The sequence below is a fragment of the Puma concolor genome, chromosome B4, assembly GCF_028749965.1.
Source record: "Puma concolor isolate L17-30 chromosome B4, mPumCon1.1.hap2, whole genome shotgun sequence".
Classification (NCBI taxonomy): Eukaryota; Metazoa; Chordata; class Mammalia; order Carnivora; family Felidae; genus Puma; species Puma concolor.
In genome coordinates, this window is record NC_141673.1 from 111,914,023 (window position 1) to 111,936,486 (window position 22,464).

The 22,464-nt window shown below is 35.9% G+C and overlaps 1 protein-coding gene across 18 annotated transcripts in view; it reads left to right on the top strand.

The window, feature by feature from the left end:
- The window catches only part of PARD3 (par-3 family cell polarity regulator), a 680,086-nt gene that overhangs the window by 315,184 nt on the left and 342,438 nt on the right, over nucleotides 1-22,464 (top strand). For all 18 annotated transcript variants that reach the window (XM_086714599.1, XM_086714604.1, XM_086714589.1 and 15 more), the window contains one exon: nucleotides 3,899-4,077. In XM_086714599.1, coding sequence (XP_086570725.1) covers nucleotides 3,899-4,077 — 179 coding nt within the window. The remainder of the gene's footprint in view (nucleotides 1-3,898; nucleotides 4,078-22,464) is intronic.

Here is a 22,464-nt window from a genome sequence, read left to right on the forward strand (position 1 = left end):
AGATGTCATCTCTCAAGCAAAATGTAAAACAATGCTACTCTCCCACTAAATATGCTTTGTTTTGTAAAATAGAATTTTCTAAAATTCTGTTGTTAATGTTAACATATAATGGGTTTATTATTAAGTTAAAAATGAACTAAGGAACAAATATTTAAATTGTTTTCATTTCCACTTCTAATATGGTAAACATCCCTAGCTATAACCCACACAAACAAAAGCTCTTTGGGGTCCTCAGTAATTTTTCAAGTCAAAGTGTCCTGAGATCAAAATTTGGAGAGCATTGGTCTAGGCTGGTCTCCTTTGGGGCATACTTAAACATCTTACACATTGGGGGTGCCTGGGTGGCTCAGTTGGTTAAGCGTCTGACTTCACCTCAGGTCATGATCTCACGGTTTGTGAGTTCAAGCCCCGTGTCGGGCTCTGTGCTGACAGCTCAGAGCCTGCTTCAGATTCTGTGTCTCTGTCTGCCCCTCCCCAGCTTGGTGTCTCTGTCTCTCTCAGAAATAACCACCTAAAAATTTTTTAAAAACATCTTACCATTGTACTACTTCTACTTAACCAGTAAGCTTTTCTTTCTTTAACATGTCTGAAATTGGGATGGCTGCTGTTTCAATCTCTATGTATAACTAATGTAGTATTTCTTTAACTTTCTGAAATCAAATGATGGTATTAGTTAAAATCAGTGTATGACTTCTCAATGTATATAATTCTACTTAGAAAACAACAAAACTTCCCTTTTACTAAATTGAGACTAACATGTATCTCTAAGTAGCTGGAAATGGAATTTGTTTTCCAGTGAATTGCTGATTAATAGAACTAATTTCGTGATTTGGACGGTGATTCAGCACCAACCAGGGCGCCTGAAGGTCTGGCCAGGAAGTAGTTCCTGAGCTCCTCATGTCGTCTTGCTGAGCCTCAGCTTACTCATCTGTAAAGTGAGTCACATGTTTCTCCATTGTGACTAATGTAGAAACTTATTAAAAAAAAATTCACATCATTGCAAATTAAGTCAGTGGTTCTAATATAAGGTTACTTAAGTAAAGTGTGTGTGTGTGTGTGTGTGTGTGTGTGTGTGTGTGTGTGTGTGTATAAACTGTATAAAAATGCCCATAATTTTCACGCAACCATAAAACCAAGAAGAAATTACAAACTAATGCAAATACAAGCTTACCACATCAGTGTGAGAGACAGCGGTGTGTTGCTGAGTCTAATCACAGGCAGCATGAGTGTAGACCACCACTGTGTGCATGTGGTCTTTGCGTTTGGACCTAGTGATGCTGCTGGCATGCACTGTGATGGTTCTGTTCTTTCAACACATCGAACTGCAGGAAAACCTTGATTTCAAGATGATCAGGATACTACTTGGCATTTTTTTAATTACGTACACATTGTTTACTTTTTAAATTGAGTTCTGTTCTTTTCTCATTAGCCCAGTACTCAAGCCTAGGACACCTTCCTGACTGTGACAGTGGACAGAAATGAAAATGGAGCCTTGAAATTGCATAAGGGTACTTGGTTACTAGGTAGTACAAGTGAAAGACCCATACTATCCTATCTATTATTTCCTTTTATGGATATCACTAAAATGAAGACAAAGTTTAATATGCAAAGAACTGACAGGAAGGGCTGCTAAATAGTGCATCTCCTGGGTTGTCCCTCACCCTGCAATTATGTAAATGCTGCCCTGGTCCAGTGCCCTGGCATCTACCCAGAAGGGACAGCCCATAGGGTCTGCAGTCTCCACTGTCACCTACCTCCTCTCTAGTTTCCCTTTCCCCCCACATCTACAATTTCAAGAGTTGTAGATACCAGAGGTAAAAGGCTAATTATTTTTACCTGTTTCAGACTAACAGATTAACACAGTGATCATGTCCCATCAGAAGATGATGGTCCTCTTTATTTTATCTGCATCCTATATGCAATTTATTTTTTTTCTGGGAAATATTTTGAAAAGCAGGTATAGTAAGCTGTTTTATTTTGTCTAAGCAAATTCAGAGACACTATATAGTTCTTGAATTTATTTTGGGGTTGAAATATACTTTTATGTGATTGTTTTATTGTGGATAGAACTTTTGATCGTTACTTCTGTACTGTTTTTTAAAGACCATCTCTTGTGAGTAGTGCTTCCTTTAGACTTACACACACAATGCACACATGCATGCATACACACACATAGAAGTTGAGGTGTGCAGAGTTCCTTAACAGCTAAATTAATAACACCCCTGTAATTGGAATGCAACAGAACTCATATCCAAGAAGCAGTATTATTTTCCAGAGCTCTTTTTTTCTTCCCCTCCTTATTTTGCTTTTCTGCTTACATTTTTGATTTGATGGGAACAATTTTGTTATTTGGGAGGGAATTTTTTTTATAGTAAAAACATTGTAGTGTTAACACATAGATTGTTAGATGTATATTTTTGTGAACCTGTTTTGAAAATGACTATATAGTTCTTAGTGTGTTTTATTTTTGGGTGCAATGTAAGTAGTTAAGGGCTGTCACATGCTTTTACTTACACTTAAAAATTAGAAATTATTTTTCTCTAATAATTTTCATGTGTTACTCCCAGCAAATTAAGATAACAATTAACAATGTTAAATGTTCAGCATTTTTTTTTCTGGTGATGTTCCTCAGGCTCTATTATTATCAAATCCTCATGATGTAGAAGCATATGTTAAAAGCAGTGTTAAACGATTGATATGCTTCTGTTTTCTCTGATCATTTCTAATTTGCTTTAACATCTTTGAGACTATTGGATTGACAGTGGTTTAAATATCACCTTCAATGTGTATAAATAGTCTGTGTTTAGTTGAGTATTGTCTAGGATCTATGTATCCACACCATTGATCAATGCATCCGTGTTCCCAAAATGGTTTTCATAGAGTAAATGCTGAGTTTACACCACCATTAAAGCTGTTTCATTAGAGACTTTCTATAAATATTTACCTTGCATTCTAGTTTTTGAAAACAGATGATCTCTCACATAATTAAGCTGAATTTTTTGTCTTATATTTATTATGTTTTTGAGCGATTTTGCTCAGTTGATGAGTGGAGTTTTTGATTCTCATTCCCAGTGTTGCAGACTTGTTCCTTCTCTGCTGTACCAGTGATTGTATCTGCTAAGATGTGCTCAGTGCTACTGATACAAACATTAGCCTGAGCTTGTTAATGATTGTGTTATAACAGTTGCAAACAGACTTCTCTTTTATGTGAATACAATTGCTAAAACACTGTCTTTCATGTAATTGTGTATGCGAGTATATTGCAGACACTACCTGTGTATTAGCAATTGCTTTCAAGACTTCCATTTAAGGATAAGGAATATGTTCATGTTCTATAGTTTCTGATAGTACTTCCTTGAAGAAAATAATTATCTTACTTAACAGAATTCTTTAATGGACAAGCCAAACAGTTTAGGTTGTGTATCTTTAATCCAGATATGATTAAAAGTGAGATGAAATTTGTTCCACGGATACATTGTTATTTATCTTTTAGAATATGATATTTTACTTAAAAATATTTGGTACTGTTTTAAGCACTTTATCTCATTTAGACCTCAAGATACCCTCAAAGTTTCTATTCTATGGCCGTTCACATAGGAAGGGACTAGAGGCAGACAGTAGTCAGGCAACTTGCACAGAACCACAACTTGGTGAAGTGCAATTAGGAGCCTGGGCAGTCTTACTCCAGAGCAGGTTATCTCATACGTAGTCCTTTTCTTTTGCTGAAAAGTGCTTTAAAGGAGCTAATGGAGTCTCTATTTAGAATGCTGACCCACTGTCACCTTAAAAGTGTTACTCTATCCTTTAATTTTTTGGATTTCCCTACCTTTATCCTAACATGCAGTTTTCAGACATTAGTTATCTTTTTAAAAAATATAATGCTTTTTTGTATTTATAGATATGCCTCTTCATGTCCGACGAAGCAGTGACCCAGCTTTAATTGGCCTTTCAACTTCCATTAGTGATAATAGTTTTTCTTCTGAAGAGCCTTCGCGGAAAAACCCCACACGCTGGTCAACAACAGCTGGCTTCCTTAAGCAAAACACAGCTGCTAGCCCTAAAACCTGTGACAGGAAGGTAACCATTTCTATTTTGTATTAGTATCAATGATGAATGTCAACTGTTGACTGGATCCTTTGCTTCTAGCACATCTTCACTATGGCCCTTTGTGTGTGTACTTATCAACTTCTCCGTCAAAGTCGAGATAACTTCGTGTTTTATGTTGCCCTTGCAGTTTCTGAGAAATTTCATGCTATTTATACATTTATGTATGTATCCATTTTTTTGAATCGATAATATATTTATGATTAAAAATGAAAACTTCTGACATGCAATGTGTTTGTCCTTTGTGTTTTTTGAAGAAAAACTAGTCATCCTGTTTTTCTTCAGGGGCAGTCCTCTTACCATTACCTTTTTGCATGTCCTTACAAAGATATTTTACACATGTATAAGCAGATATTCGTATTGATTCATGAGGTGCATTAAAGAAATTATAACATTATGGACTTTTAAGGATGAAAGTGGACTCCACAGTCATTTATTCTAACTGCTCCATTGACAATTTTATCTTCCTACAGAATGGAAGTGTACTGTCTGGTCTTAATAACATTTTCTTCTTTGACCTAATTTATTTCAGTCTGTGATCTAATTTATTTAGTCTAAAAAATAAACTTTATTTTAGTTTATTCTGTTTTTTTCAATTTGTTTCTTAATGCTCTTCGTCATATATTCCTATAGAACTCTTAACATCCTATTCTGTTTTACCTCTAACTTTTTACTCGATGAGCTTTAAGCACTGTTTGTCATTTTCACTCCTGAAACTGTTGAGTGTCAGTAAATATCTGTTGAATGAATGAATGAATATTTTTTTTCAATGCAGATAGCAATTGAGCATCATGTATATTGAGAAATGTGGAACTATACTAATTACATATTAATATTAAAATGCATATAGCTTATGATTTGCTTGATTTATCCTTTGCATCTATGTGAAAATACCTGTTTTAAATTTTTTTAACTTGGTGTTGCATTTTTACAAACTCTTCTTTGTAGTAGTTCATTTAGAGGGAAAAATACTTAGAGTACCTAGAGTACCTTAACTGAGAAGAATCTACCCGGAAAACACAGTGTACTGTGGTCACTAATGTTTTGGAATAGGCGTTTAACTGTTAGGCTTACTCTTCTGAAATATTTTATTATGTATTTGATGAGGAATCAAATTGGAGTATCTTGTCATTGAGATTAGCTTGAAATTTTAGAATGCTTTATCATGAAGTAGACCATCCGAAGAAGCAGAATCCAATTTATGAAAATGCCTCATGACATTTAATTTGTGTTCAAAATAGACTTAATTTACATGGATATTTACAAGTATATAAACAAGTCAAGTTGGCAATTAAAAAAAATTCATTACTTATTAAAAAGGTTTTCCCATTGTTTAAGGCTAGTGGGTCAGGCGCGCCTGGGTGCCTCAGTTGGTTAAGCATCAGACTTTGGTTTAGGTCATGATCTCCCGGTTTGTGAGTTTGAGCCCTGCATCAGGCTATGTGCTGACAGCTCAGAGCCTGGATCCTGCTTCAAATTCTGTGTCCCCCTCTTTCTCTGTCCCTCTCCCACTCATTCTCTGTCTCTCTCTCAAAAATAAATAAGCATTAAAAAAAAAAAAAGATAGTGGGTCAAAAGTCATTGAGGTACAGGGTTTTCTTTTTAACTCCTTCAGCATGTTAGATATGTGAGTCAGCTTCACTTGCGGAAAACAGAACCACAGTAGCTATTTTATTTTATTTACTTTTTATTATTTTTTTTAATGTTTATTTATTTTTGAGAGACAGAGAGAGACAGCATGAGTAGGGGAGGGGCAGAGAGAGAAGACATAGAATCCAAAGCAGGCTCCAGGCTCCAAGCTGTCAGCACAGAGCCCGACGCGGGGCTCGAACACACGAGCTGTGAGATCATGACCTGAGCCGAAGTCAGATGCTCAACCAACTGAGCCACCCAGGCGCCCCCCACAGTAGCTATTTTAACATGAGAGGACTTAATACTGAGAAGTGCTTTCTCAGAAAATCATTGAGGACCATCTGAACGATGCAGTACGGTGCATCTGCCCAGGAAAGAAGCAGAGGCTGCGGGGCAGGAACCTGGAATCCTGCCGCTGCATCTGCCTATAGATGCTAGCACCCTGTCTCTGGGTGTGCTCATCCTGTCTCTTGTCACTTGTGAAGCTTGGAAGTGAACCCAGAAATGCCTCAGAAAACTCCATCATCTATCTCCATACCCAGGCTTGCCACCAGCAGCAGCCCAGGAAAATTCAGCCTGTTTCATAAGAATCATTAACATTTCAGGCTATTGTTTCCAAATGTGCAGAATGCTGTCTGTGTCCAGATCCTTATCTGCAGGGGAGGTTTAAGAAATGGACCTTAGCCTTCCGGTCTCGGCCTCATGCTGCGAGAGGATTGTGATGCGCACTGCCAATTAGTAACCTCACTGACTTTTTGTTTTAAATAACCTATATCTATCATTGTCAAACATTTGGAACTCTAGTACAATAGAACAAACTCAGCAACAACCAGTATGAAGATATTAATGAATACACACCATATGCACGTACACATAATCTCACACACATATATATACCCCCACAGAGTTGGAGTCATGCTATGTCTACATATTTGCATTCGTGTTATTTATATATTTTTTTCATATCATAGTGATTTTCCCTGGTGTGAATTTTATTGGAAAATATTTTTAATGGCTGCAGTATATCTCACTCTAGAATATACTATAATTTATAATTCTCTTACTGTTAGATATTTATACTATTTCCATTTTTTTCACATTATAAATACAAGTGTTGTGAGAGAAACTTGAATGCACTTTTGTTTTAAAAATGGTTATTTACTCAACAAGCTTTTTTTTTCTTTTTTTAAGTTTATTTATTTTGAGAGAGGAAGAGAGCATGAACAGGGGAAGGGCAGTGAAAGAGGATCCCAAGCAGGCTCTGCACTGTCAGCGTGGAGCCCGATGCGGGGCTCAAAGTCATGAACTGTGAGAGCATGACTTCAGCCAAAATCAAGAGTGAGACACTTAGCTGACTGAGCCACCCAGGTGCCCTTCAGCAAGTTTTTTTCTGTATAGGGCAGCATTTAATGTAGCCAATGCCCACAGTTCCTCATAGGAAAGACCTTGATTTACATACATAAGTTTATTTATTTTAAGAGAGAGAGAGAGAATATGCAAGCAGGGAAGGGGCAGAGAGAGAGGGGAGAAAGAGAGTCCCAAGCAGGCTCCATGCTGTCAGCACAGGGTATGATGCAGGGCTTGAACTCATGAACTGGGAGATCATGACCTGAGCCAAAATCAAGAGTCAGACCAGGTGCCCCTACATACATATCTTTAGAGGAAATAATATTCACATTCAACACACATAAAGGATAATGTGTAATGAATTTGTCCTTTGAATTATCATTCGTTTTACTTTTCAAGTACCCATTTTCTAAACTTGCTGTCAATTTTGAGCTATTTGAATTATAATCTGAGAGATTTTCTTTCTTTCTTTCTTTCTTTCTTTCTTTCTTTCTTTCTTTCTTTCTTTCTTTCTTTCTTTCTTTCTTTCTTGTATGTGTACATCGGACTAAATGCTATCTTCTTTTCAGTTATAAAATGACTTTCTGTATTTTCAGTATTCAGAAAGGATACTTGGAAGAAAGCATACTTGCTGATAAGTATTAACTTGATTTCTTTCTCTTGAGGCTGTGAGAGCTCACCTATTGCTGGGCAATTTCAAGATAATGATAAATCTTTATGAGTATGTGGTAGTTAGGTTTTCTGTGTAAATGCATGGAAGTAAAGGAGTTGACGATTCATAGTCTTGTGATCCATTGATCTCTAATGGCTAAAATAAGTTGATATACTTGTATAACTCATCTACAGAGCTAAGTGGCTTCTATTCTTTCAAGTTGGTAAGTAAAACAAATAATTTTACAATAATGTCACCAATCAGTTGAAATCTCTTATTTCTGAAGTAGGCAGTTTCATTCTGGTATGTTTGATGCTGTACTCGCTCCTATGGATTGAAAACCAAGATGGGAGGTGAAGTCTTCCCAGTTAAAGTAGTCATTCCATATAAAGTTTAGAGGCCAGTGAAGACAGATTTTGGTGTTGTAGAGACCTCAACCAGGTGAGAGCTTGGAGAGGACAAAGATTCTATGGGCTTTTAGATCTCTTAAAATTCCTCATACTTTGATTTGGAAGTAAGATATAAAAGAAAAGAGAGTCTTGGCTTTTAAAAAAGTTCTTGGGAACATTGTCTCATTTCTGTTTCCCAACATTTTGTGGCTGACTGCCTTTTTCAACTCTTTTAGAGAACATTTTACTCATAATTAATATGGAAAGTATATTGCTACGAGATGTATTTTCATTTGAGATTTTACACGTGCTTAATATTTCATCTTGGGAAAGAGTATTTCAATCAGTGTGAATACTTAAATCACTTTGCCACCTCCTTGGTCACCCTTATTAAGTCATTGTCCCTGCAAATAAAGTCTAACTAGTATGTGGAGAGCATTTGATTCATTCCATCAAGAACAATGTAATGAGGCACTTATCAGAATCAGCCTACCATGAAGTTCAAGGATAAAGTCTATGCATTATTTCATTGTGTATTGGTTTTAAGCAATTATTCCTTTGCCCCAAATACTGAGAGCTGTTACTTTTCTAAGTGATCTGCTCCTTCCCCCCACCTCCAACAAAATAAAATTTGTATAAGTAGATAAAAACAAAGGTATCATAAAAAAGCATATCTTGGCTAGTTCCATGAGACGTTCTTACCTATTAGGGAAAGGGGAAGAAAGTGATAAGAGAACACATTATATTAGCATCAGTATCTTTTAAATTTGTATTATTTTTAAGAGTTCTGTTTAAAAGAGACCTTGGAATGCTTTTGACACCCTGGGTTTATTTGTTTGATTTAGTTGCTTGGCATGTTTGTTATGTTTCCTATCCTCCTGATATGTACAAACTCTTGGAAGAGTTGCTGTCTTAATTATGTCTTTGTCACCTCCCTTTCTGTTCCATGAGAAGAGTTATAGGATCTTCTTTCCTCTAGCTTTAGAAAAATATTTACATAAACATTTTTGTAGTATATTTTAAGATTCCCAAAACAGTGTTTTTCTTATAATACTACTACTTTCTCTTTGCATTTATAAAGTAATGAAAAATATAAAGAAGCAAGTAAGTAATTTGGAATTGTGTAGATGAGTAATATTGACAGTTCAGTGTATTAACTTGGAACTCTGGAGCATAGCTCCATATAGCTGGTGGCTGTCCTTATTACCAGTGGGGAATCATCCAATGAGTATAGTTTAATTTCCTGCCTTTTCCCCTAATTCTTCTTATATTGAGAGCATTTTCCCATGTCTCATAAATATAGATAGCTTGCATAATGTTCTTTTATGTACTGATTTTTTTTTTCTTGTAGTTGGTGTTTATTCATTTTCTTTGGTGATTTTCCTATTGCTTGACTTTTATACTTTGCCAGGTTTTTTTTGTTTGTTTGTTTGCTCTAATAAGTAGCCTTTAGAAGTACCCTTCAGAAAAGATCCTTATATATTAATTTATGTTAACATCTCTGATGATTTTCTTAGGACAGATTCCTGAAGTAGGCTTATTTGACCAAGGAAATGAGTATTTTTAAAGCTACTGATATTCATTTCTCATTAGTTCATGACTAGTAAAGTGTCAAGTACTTGTGTTTTATAAAGCACTGTGAGAAGTCCTAGATGGGATGAGCTATGGCATGAGGGAGAATATAAAAACAAAGAAGCAAGGGGGTACTGTTCCTGAGTTCTGGAACTTACTGTCTTAGTGTATAGCTTAATAATTCCCATTTGGCTGCGCATCATAATCACCTGTGAACTTTAGAAGGCAAAACACACTTATAGCCATGGGTGCCTTTGTCCATGTCAGGAGATTTGTATGTTTATTTAAAGCTGCTTTGCTGGTTTTAGGGCACAGTCTTTTTTTTTTTTTTAGAATTTGAGTCTAGCTGAAAAGGAAAAGTGTGTTTATTTGCCTGTTAAGATAGGGTAAATAAGAGTATTATGGTTTTTGAGATGTCTTCTTTTTAGGCTCATTTTTCTATCATGGCAGAATAGAATCTCACACTTAGATTGCTCAAATTTATCATTTTCAAATGAAAATCAATTAAAATGAGTTTTGTTGAGTTTTAAATAAAAGTATTACAAGAACCTATTGAGATGGTGGATCCTGTCCTGTCATTGGCAAACTAGAATAGGAAATATTTTTTCTAAATAGAAGCTATGGTACCAATAATGTACCTGTCTCTTGTTCCTTGGTATAATGTCCCCCTACCCCCAATCTTAGTAAAGTGCATTTGAATACATAGAGCCAGGACACCAAATTCCCAGTATCGTGTGAAGTCACCAATGCTAATTCAGTCACAAGGAATCTTCAGAAAATGCCTACTCCTTGTTTTATTCAGTCAGAAAACTTTGGTAATTGCCAGGCTGACAGTATATTAGCAATTAACATTGACTCCTACTTCATGGTAGTCTACCATAACTGCTTCCCGGTCGTTCATTCATTCATTCATTCTTTATAGAGTCATCGTCTACATTGACCTATTTGTGTGCTTTCTCATCCCCTTTTCAACCATTCGGCTTCTTGGTCTCTGCCTCTCCTTTATTCTTTCTAATGGGTAAGGCCAATCATATTGGTAAATTCGAATATACTATTTTATTTTCAGGCTAGTACACTTGACCTGTTGGCTATTGAAAAACGTTATCTATCTTTTGGTATTTATGAGCCATCCATAGATGGTAGCTAGTTATAATAATCATCTAAAAACCTCAAAGGATGAGCTAAAATCATTCCTTGAAACCACATGTTTCCTCTGTGAGCGTCCTATAGCTGTGTTTAATTTTCCGGGGCATTAGCTTCAAGGGAGATCCAGCTGAGACTTAGTTGTTAGACTATTTTGCTGCAACATTTGTATTTCCTGTTAAAGGCCTCTGAAACTATATATTTCACCTTTCTGTTTTGCAAATTAAAAGATCTTCATCTGACTACAGTACAGTTGTGTGCTTTTAGTAAGTGATGATTATAATCATTTCTACAGTAGGCCAGCTTTAACTGCCAAGGTCCCCTAGTCGGAGTTGTTAATAACCTAGTCTCATCTATTTCTGTCACATTTAGGGATATAATCTGTCTTCGCTTGCTTTGTAAATTATAATTTGTATTCAAAGTTATACAAATCTAAGGTGCCACTGAGAAAAATTTTGAGCCTGACTGTGGTATTTTTAGAGTTCACAAACCACTCCAGAAATATAAACCAAAGTAATGTCCCCATCCTTATTAAACACCCTCAAAGTTACATAGAGTAGAGAGGGAAATGAGTATATTACTCTTGTTTTTCTTGAGTTGGGGGAGAGGACTAGGAAATTGCATTTTATATTAAACAAAAATTTGCATGACTTTTATATACTTAAAAGTTTTTTGGCTTTATTTCATCCTTCTAATAATTTTTTTAAATGTTTATTTTTGAGAGAGAGAAGGAGAGAGTGAGCAGGGGAGGGGCAGAGAAAGGGTGACAGAGACAGATGATCCAAAGTGGGCTCCAAACAGATAGCAGAGAGCATGATGTGGGGCTTAAACTCACCAACCCTGAGATCATGACCTGAGTCAAAGTCAGGCATTTAACTGACTGAGCCACCCAGACGCCTCTACCTTATTCATCTTTTTAACTTGGTTTCAATTCTTAATTTTTGATACTTCAGCTTACAAACCTAGTTCCTTCAAGTCACAAAGTTGGATGCAGTCACTTCATGTCCTGTTGTTAACAAGAAAAGCGTAAGATTGGCGTGCCCAGGACTGGGCACCTGCTGCTTGCCTTCTAGCTGCTTCAGCAACTTTGGCTTTAATTTGCATGTGTTCTCGGGGCATGCGTTCTGGCCTTCCTTTGGAGAAATGCATTTCAGGCAAAGGTTTTCACAGTGTGGAGGTAGAAGTGTTTTCCATCTCTCCCATCTCTAACCTATATCTATTTTTGAGGTTTTTGATCTTTACACATAATGATGGCCAAGGTATTTTGAGTACTTGCTTCTTGCCAGACATTGTGCTTGATGGGTCACATTATATCCCATTATCCCCCCCCTCTAACATGTAAGTATTATTGGTGTTCCCATTTTATTGATGAAGAGATAAAACCTTTAAGAGTTTATTTAATTTTTTTTTAACATTTATTTATTTTTGAGACAGAAAGAGACAGAGCATGAGCAGGGGAGGGTCAGTGAGAGAGGGAGACACAGAATCCGAAATAGGCTCCAGGCTCTGAGCTGTCAGCACAGAGCCCGACGCGAGGCTCGAACTCACGGACCGTGAGATCATGACCTGAGCCTAAGTCAGACACCCAACTGACTGAGCCACCCAGGCACCCCAAAACCTTTAAGAGTTTAAATAGCTCACCTAATAGTTAAACCAACTGTTTAGTGATAAAGTTGTGATGTGAACCTAGATTTTCCAGTTTCAAATCCCATGATTTTGACAAGTATGCCACCCACATCCCAACGTATTTACAGATTTTATACATTCCCCAATGTTCATTTCGCTGAATATTTTAAACTGTAAAATATTTCTTAATAACCTTTTCATTTTTATCTCCTCTAGATCTATTATGCAATGCATACATGAATATAAGAATAATGAGCATGTGTTTCTTATTATGGCTGGCATAATTTTTTAAAACCTGTAAGTTTACATTATATCTTAACATCTTCGTCTTAAGTAAAAATATGCTAGCTTCATTAATATCTCTACTGATAATCTGATTCTATTAACTGATCTCCATTTGTGTCACTTTTTTTGAGGAATTTTTTGTGTTTATTTTCTGTAATCCTTATGATTGATATTACTATTGTTGTTACTGAGAATTTATATATGCAGCCCTCTTCTTGATATTTTATTGTGCATTGCTCAAAACAGCCAAATGACAGAAAAGTAAATAATGATATAGTTGGATTGTAATCCAGAGACCAAAATAAATATACATAAGACTATACTGATACTAATACATGATAAAATGAAAAGTAAACGGGACAAAAGGGACAAAGTTTCTTACAGAAGAATTCTAAATAATATGTGTAATACTCCCTCTCCAGAAAGCTTAACTCCCCTGCTCATTAAAAAAAATTTTTTTTAGGGGCGCCTGGGTGGCTCAGTCGGTTAGGCGGCCGACTTCGGCTCAGGTCATGATCTCGCGGTCTGTGAGTTCGAGCCCCGCGTCGGGCTCTGTGCTGACAGCTCAGAGCCTGCAGCCTGTTTCAGATTCTGTGTCTCCCTCTCTCTCTGATCCTCCCCCGTTCATGCTCTGTCTCTCTCTGTCTCAAAAATAAATAAACGTTAAAAAAAAATTAAAAAAAAATTTTTTAATGTTTATTTTTGAGAGAGAGAGAGAGAGAGAGAGAGAGAAAATGTGAGTGGGGAAGGGGCAGAGAGAGAAGGAGACACAGAATCTGAAGCAGGATCCAGTCTCTGAGCTGTCAGCACAGAGCCTGACATGGGGCTCAAACCCATGAACTGTGAGATCATGACCTGAGCTGAAGTCAGATGTTCAACCGAGTGAGCCAACCAGGCGCCCCTTAACTCCTCTGCTCTGGAGGATAATATTTGTTTCCAAAGAAGAGGGGATTGAGTATGTGGAAAATACTAACTTTAGAGTGCAGAAGTGGCAGATTCATCTTAACCAAGTGATCAAGGTTAACATCACTAATGATAAGTCATGATGATACCATAAACCCTTGAAATGGTATGATGGGATGGGCACATCATCTCAGTGGAGTTTTCCCCAAAACTCATAACTCCACTGTAATCCTAAGAAATCTTCAGACAAACAAAAACTGAGGAATATTCTATGAGGTACCTGACAAGTATTTTTCAAGAATATTGTGGTCATAAATAACTAGGGAAGACTGAAATACTGTCTCAGATTAGAGGAGATTAAGGAGATATGAGGATTTTTAATATACTTTGGGATCCTGGCAGGAAATAAGGACATTAGTGACAAAAAAATGGATGGATTGCAGATATATCTATAGTTTAGTTAATATTATTGTATCAATGTTGATTTCTTAATTTGGACAAGTATATCAAGGTTATGTAAGTTGTTAACATTGGCGGAAGTTGCATGAAGAGTACATAGGAACTGTGTGTATTTTTTTTTGCAACTTTTCAGTAAATCTAAATTTTTTCCAAGTTTTTTAAAACCCAGCTTTACAAGGTGAATTGCATCACCCACAGTTTCTGCTGCAAATCATAGATGAAAGTTAATGGGCAGGTGATTGGAATGTGCAGAACTAGGATTCAGCCACAGGTTTCCATGAGCCCTCAGGCACACCTGGTCATTCCCTGAAATGTATTTTTCCTCTTTGGAAATGAGTTATAATAAAAATTTATCAATTGATTTTATTAAGTACTGATTGATGGTTGGTACCCTTCCCCATGATAACTCTGAATTTGAGAAGCACTTACCAGTTTTAAACATGCTGCATTCTCATGGCTGGATACTCCCACTTTGTCCTTAAAGTTTTATTGAGACATCCTAGTGCAACCACTGTTTTGTTGTCACGTTTTTGAGATTGTTAAGGTTTTTGGGGGAGGCAAAGGAGGGGAGTTTCAACAGGAATTACTCTAAAATTTCACAGAATCACATTTTCTTTTTTTTTGATTTTTTTTTTTAAATGTCCATCTGGTTTTGAGAGAGAGACAGACAGACAGACTGATAGACTGACAAAGCACGAGCAGGGGGGGTGGGGGGCAGAGAGAAAGGGAGACACAGAATCTGAAGCAGGTTCCAGGCTCTGAGCTGTCCACACAGAGCCCAACATGGGCTCGAACCCACAAACCACAAGATCATGACCTGAGCCAAAGTTGGACACTTAACCAACTGAGCCACCCAGGTGCCCCTCACATTTTCTAAAGTTATGATTTGCAGTTATACTTTGGAGACAAAAATAGTTTGGTTGACAATTAATATCTGGCTTAGAGAACATGCTTTTTCCACTGATGGAGTTGGATAGAAGGACTTAATTGTTTAGAAGTTTGAGCTATCAATTTCTTTATGCTAAATGCTTTTCATGAGGAGATGATTCTCCAGAAAAGTCATTATTATTGTATGAGAAGCCTAAGTAGGATGGGATTATGATAAGTGAAACTAGTTTTTCTACAGTTTCAAAAATGTCTCTGTGGAGATGATTTACCTGAGGAGACAATTTCACAATTAAGGGAAAACTTTAAGAAAGTCAGATTGTCGACTACACCTAGGGACTTGCACAGAAATTTACTCACTTGTTCTGCTAACCTACCCAGTTCATTGAAGTTATGATAATATAAGAAGTACTAATATTTACATTGGTAGACTAGTTATATATGGTACAAGTATCTCGATTTTCAAATTTTAGTTATTTCTTTGAAATTAAGGTGAAAATCATTTAGGTAAATATAAAAGATTTACATCACACATTTAGATAATGTGTAAGACTGTAGATATTTTAGAATTGGGCAACTACTGTAAGTATTTTACTTTCTCTCCTTCATCCCCTGGCATCTGCTCCCTTCTTCTCTTAGTATTGTACAAATGGATCCTGATGCAAAATGCTATTGTTATTTATAATTTTAGTTTGGCGATATAAGTGTTTAAAGTTACATGTCTTTGAAAGAAAATGAAATCTGAATAGGTATTTTTTGCTGTCAAAATAAAAAAATATGTAGCACTTCCTAAAATGTTTTAAAATTGTTTTGGATTTAAATTTGTTTTTCAGAGTCAAGCAGCATTAGTCAACTGTTGCTCTTCATTTTTATTGTAGTTTTGGAAAATGAGCCAGGCTCTTCAAAATGTTACCTGATCTGTAATATTTATATTTTATTTTGTTCTCATCCACTTGCCTTTGTTGAAAGAACAGTGTAAAAAATGGTGCTCTTGTTTTCTCTATTCCTTATACTTGCTGATTGTGGAATGCTTGTGGCCGTATGGCAATTAGGTGGCTGTGTTGGTTTTTAGGAAGTGTTGTGCATGAAATGAAACAGGAACTCCTGTTATTACTGCTTCCCTTTTTAGTTCTGTTCTTTAGTTCCTCAGAATTCATATGGAGATAATGTTTTCATATTTGAAAAAAGTTAAACTATCCTCTTAGGCTACCTTCTCCTTGTGCTTTTACAGATGTTTTCATCATATAAAGGAGATAATCCCAGTTATACCTGGAAAGAGATCATTTTAATTTAAAACCATTTTAAAGCAAACATTTTACTCTTGATTATTCCTAAGACTATGCAGTATTTATCAATGAGTCGACCATCTCTCATGTAAATATAAGTTGTGATTCAAGATTATATAATGGTTTTGCCCCTAGTTTATATACAAGAACTCAGTAGATGCTTTTCTGTTTGGATGGGATCCTTGTGTAGGAATGGCTAGATATCAGAAGTTACCATCATTACCCGGGCAAACTACAGTTCCCGGTTAGATCAAGAATGAGGGTTGGAAGTCTCATTACTCAGAAATTGGGCAGCAAAGTGGGTAGGTATAACCATGGGAACTGGTTAGTCCTCCTCATCTCCACCAAGCATTTGTTGTAACTCCTCTCAACCTCTGTCTGCTTTTACTAGATAGTAAGAGGTTAAGCTGGATCTTCTCTGCGTTTTCCTTCCAGGTTTCAGATTCTGTATCTAAAGTTTTTCATAGCATTCTGAACTGTGGAAATAGATTAAAATAAAAACAATTGAAGAAATTGGTTCAAATAAACAGGCTGTAAGAGGCTGAGGTTTGCTGATCTTTTTCCTCTTAGATTTCCTTGTCGGCTTCATGAACAGATCTGGTGGCTTAAGAGCAATCTGTGCTCTCATGGTCACCCCTGGAGACATCATGGCCGCTGTAAAACCTGCATCTCTTTGACATATTTGGCCAACCCATTTTCATATCAGATCCATAGCCTAATGCAGATCCATGTTCTGGGGGCTATTTTTCTTATCTGATATTAAGACTGTTAATAAGGCACTGGCCATTTGCAGGTTGTGAAATGAAACTAAAACGTCATACCTGTGATCTTGTCAACCTATCAACCTGAAGGATTTACTATGTGACAGGAAACTTATTTGAAAATTAATTGTAATTTTCAAATGTGTATTTTCTATATTGAGTTCCAAACATAAATTTTTTTCCCTAGCATATTGAGGATTTTTGAGTGTCCCACTGATCTAAATGTAATTCTATGATCTGGAAGCTATGTGTCAGAAATCCTGAAAAAGATATAAATTATAGTTCAGATTTTTCAGGTCAGAATGAGTTTTAAGATGTACCTTTAACATTTCAAAGAAAAAAAAACTAATAAAATTTGATGTATATTATAGGAAATTTGATTTTGTACATTAATAAAAAGAAAATCTGCTTGGATAAATTATTTTCAATATTTGTTACTAATTCCTGTTCAAAATTTAACTCAGCTTAGAAAGAAAATTAGAGATTTAAGATAAAAGATATATTACTTAATGAAATTGGAGACACAGAGATGCTCTAATAAATGTTTAAAAATTTTTAAAAGTTGTAGTATAATCCAATGTTTCTTGTCACACATTGTACCACACTTTTGTAAATTAGTGTCAGTAATGATACTATCAGTAACGATACGTAGTCTACTAATAGAATTTTATTTTGACAAAAAATGTATGGATGTTTGAATTTCTTCTTTGTCTTATCATAGTTCTGTTCGGAATAGGAGCAAGTTTATAAACACATACTCTTTTTTTTTGGTCTCTTCCACTGCTCTCATTAATGATTATGAATGTGGAAGTAAGCAATTATCCAAAAGGGAAGTAGGATGTATCTATGTACCAGTATTTATGCTTATTTATATATACAGGAATTAGAGGTAATATGGGTTTAGCTAATAGGGGATGAATTGCTTGACTTCAGTTCAACTACATTGGGGCATTCCGTGTAGGATATTGGTCACCATGGATTTCAAATAATGCCTTTTCAGTTCATTACACTTCAAAATAGCCATGTATCTAGGGTAAGTGGTGATAATACTGTGTTTGGAATAAAATCTTATGTTCTTTATTTAAAAAATTTTTTTTCCACAGGCATGTAGTTGGTTTAAATTGATAGGGACTGCCAAATTTTCTGCCTTCATCTACAAGTTGGTTATTGAATCTGTAAATTTTGTGTGAGTCAATTTATTCCCAACCCCACATCTCTCTGTCTCTTTTCTCTCTTTCTCATTTATTATCTAGAGAATGATTTGAAGGTCAGAAAAGTACATTGAGAAAAATCCTATTTATAGACCATTTTATGGTTGTTATCTTCTGCTATGCTTTAGCCTTGGCATTGCTTCCAAGGTTATGCTCTGGTGTAGCCATCAGGAGGCACACAAGGTAAACTCTCCCCAGAGACTGAGAATGGGTCTGCCACATTGAATCAACAATATGATTACTGATGATTTTAGCAAGCTTCATGTAATTAAAAAATCCTGTCATAATTACTAATTTCACTTGTCTCATAATTTCAGGTTAGACATCCTGAAAATGGTTTCTTTTTTGTGTGTGTGTGTGTATCATTTCTTGGGAAAATGATAAAGCAGAAAATGGAATTCTCTTTGACCAGAATTACAGATTTGAAAAATAATTGTAAATTTAAAATCTGAAAACTGCATGGGACTGTTTGAATCCATAGGATGCATAGAAGGTACAAAAAAGAAATTTATATGCATTGAGTGTTTGGTATGTCAATATATGACACAATTCCTAATGATTTTTAAAAAGGTATTTGGAGTTTTTTCATTGAAACAAAGTGGAACTGTAGTTGGGTTTCTTTTGCTAACATAGAAATATCTGTTACTTCTATAATGTTCATGAAATATTCCCATATTTCAGCAACATGGGATGTAGGCTTGCCAAGGAATCTGACCATCAGCTAAGTGGCTGTTTCTGAGAGATAAAGCCTTGGAGTTGGAGCTTAGTATGCCAGGAATAAGCTTCTACCCCCAAGGCATTGGGTGGGTTCTGTGTGGTTTCTCTTTATTGAATTGTAATTGGCTTGGGGAGGGGTGCTGGGGGAGAGAGGACAGTTACTTTCTCTGCCCTGGAAGAGATTTACTGCATAACCAGGGTACTGCTACCAGGGAGTAGCAAATTAATATGCATTTCTCAGCCTGGGTGGCTTTTTGACACCTGATGATATGGCAGTACATTTAGATGATAAGGAAAATCCCTGATCACAGTAGGAACATCTGTTTTTTTCTGGCAAGAGGGAAAGCAAAGCTGAGAGGCTGTTTGGGACAGCCTCATAAGTGGAGGATTAAAATTGTAATTAAAAGGGAGAGTAATTCCTTATGGTATTTTTCTTGTAAAAATTTTTAGATAAGGTAGTAGTGGCTTTACTATAATAGGTTATTTCTTGTCATTAGCAAATTTAATAATCGTTAGGATTTTGTATGTTGGTCCTACTGATTGATTTTTGTAAGTCTGAAGAGAAGGATTTCTGTTTTTTGCTTTGAAGTTCACCAGTGTATGGAATGGAGGCATTAATTTTTTTTTTTGAGGCACTAATTTGATCATAGAATGAGATAGATTTAAAGTCACATTCTCCAAGTTTTTATAAATACAGCTCTAACTTGTTGCAAAAATATTAATGGCAAAAATTTTGTTGGTTTGGTTTTCCCTTTAGGTTGGGAAATGTAGATTTTACAAATACACTTAACTTGAAAATGTTGACTTTTTTGTAGCTGACTAGAGTCTGATCCATGAAGCATATAGATAATCTTGCATAGACGTAGTTCAGGCTACCAGGTTTTTAAAATCATTTACACTGAAATAAATGTTTTTAAGCTGAAAATAGTATGCACTGTGTACATTTCAATGGAAATCATGAATATCCAAGCATATATCGTTAAGGAGAAATTATATTGTGTGTTTTGATGTTTACTAGTGCAATCACATTGTAAATACAGAATCACAACTTTGTAGGACTATAATCTTTGTATGAACCTGATCCAAAGTTCTGGATTGTGAGGAGAACATGTGTGAAATGCTGGTAGTACCTGCATGATACTATCAACAAAGTAAAATATACGTTACATAGTGATTAATATATTTTAAAAACTCTTCAGTTTCTTGATCATGACTAAGGTTACTTCAACTGGACTTTTTCATACATTATAAATTAATGTCTGAATTCATTATTGACATTACCATAACAATATTGAATTAGAAAAACTTTTTTATTATGAGAGGTTAGTATCAAGTTTGTTTTTCTTATCCATTAACTACTCAAAGTTGATTTTATGAATATAAAACTGTGGAAATTTTCAGATGGAGTTCAAAAGGACAGATTTTTTTTTTTTTTTTATCTTTAGCCCTTATCTCCCTTAATAAGATTACCTTGTGGTGGCCTGCTATATGAATTACATGTCATAATTGATGTAAAAGGAGAAATGTCACACTGCTTTTTAGATGCAATTGGAAGTAATCATATTATCCACAGATATTGTATATTGTAGGTGTGACATTAAATTGAAATAGACCTATAACAGTGGTATATATCTTGTAGTGTAAACCTAAAAGTACAATTATTATATTTCAGTGAAAATGCTGCCTTTTGAAAGCATGCCCTTATCAGTTTCTAAAACAACTTGTAGACATGTTGTTTGAAAAGTCTGGGATTCTGAACCATGTGAAAATAGGACATACAACAAATATCCAAGAAAAAGCCTTCCATGTTGGTACAGGCAACTGAGCTAAGTGCTTGAGTTTAAAGGTGAATGGTGATCTTCTGTTTAGGTTTCACTGTAATAGTGGAAATAACAATTCTAAAAATTAACTAAATTATAAGTTAGAACTATAATTAGAAGTAAAATTAGAATGTAGTGGTAACAAAAAGCATGACATTATGAGTTCTATTGAGAGAGAGTCAGGGAATGCTTCTTATAGAAAGTAGCAGTTGCATTGGGTGTTAAACACTGATAATTTCACAGAAGAAATGTTATGGGAAGCTAGGTTCAGAAAGATCATAAGATGAGGAGGCCTGTGGCACAGCAAGTGTGATTGTGTGAAAGTTCCTCTGGTCTACCTGTAGTGTCTGTCCGTGTGTGATGTGTTGCAACACACATTTTAGAAAAATCCTCTGTGGAAAGTGTAGAGAACATTGTTGGAGAGGCTAAGGCTGGGACCAGCCTCCAGTTACAAGGCTGCTGTACTCATTTCAGATGAGAGACAAATTGAAAGAGGTGAAGAGCATGATGAATATTTTTCAGAAGAGTGCCAGAATTGAGAGAGGAAGCGAGTTTCAGTTTGGATCTATTGATTTGGAGGCATCTTTGGGATGGTCTATTGGAAATTTAGATCATGAATTCAGGAAAAAGTTTAGTGTTGGTGACCCATGCCTAGAAGTTGTCGGGAGGGACGTTTAGAAATTAGACACTTTTTGAGCTGGGCTAAGGAGGGAGTAGTGAGCAGACCATAGGTAGAGTCAATAAGGGCCATTTCAGTAAAGAAGAATAATGATGCAGATTCAAAAGGAATCAAAAGGAAGTTCCCAGTCACACACAGGCTTCTGGACACCAAAAAAGTGAGGATTTTGCATCATCCGGTTTCTTCATTTTAAAGATGTATTTTTCCCTTTGCAAGTGGTATTTTGTCACTATGCAGACTTGCAGCTCACTATCAACTCTTCACCTAACAGGTTTTAGCATCCATTGATTAATAACTTATTTCATTAGAGGCTGAATGCGGTGATTTTTCTAATTGTATTCATTATTCGGTTTCCATTATTTGGCATTCTTCTGAAATGACAAGCTTCCCCTCATCGACTGGCACTGTTGCTTTCTCCGAAATATAGTTCCTATTGAAAAGGCAGAATAGATTTTTAACGCTTTCTATTTAATTATTCATTTTCAAAGTAAAGGGTTGGTGTAATAATCATCTCTAATGGTGGAAAATGAATAGAGAAGCCAGGTCTTTAGTCCATGATAGCAGCCCCAAGATCCTTGATATCAAAATTTTATTTGTGTTTCTCCAGACTCTTAATCCTTCTTCACTTTGCGGACATCTACGATTCTGTCATTGGTAAATTTACCCTCTCTGACTTACTTGAATTTCTTATAAGTCAGATAATTTTGCTTTGTTCTGAAACTATCATGCCCAAGTTTTAAGGCAGAGATCTTAGTATTTGGAGATACAGTGAGCTTTGGTTTCTTTAGTTGCTTTTTTCTTTTCTTTAGATTTTGTCTATGTCCTCCACTTATTTTACTATTTCCATGTTCCTGTAAATAGGGTGAGTCCCTAATTCCTGGCGGCGGAGCAAGATCCTAATCTTGCAGCATTCTGTGTGTGTGTGTGTGTGTGTGTGTGTGTGTGTGTGTGTGTGTGCGCGCGCGCGCGCGTGTGTGTGCGCGTGCGCGTTTG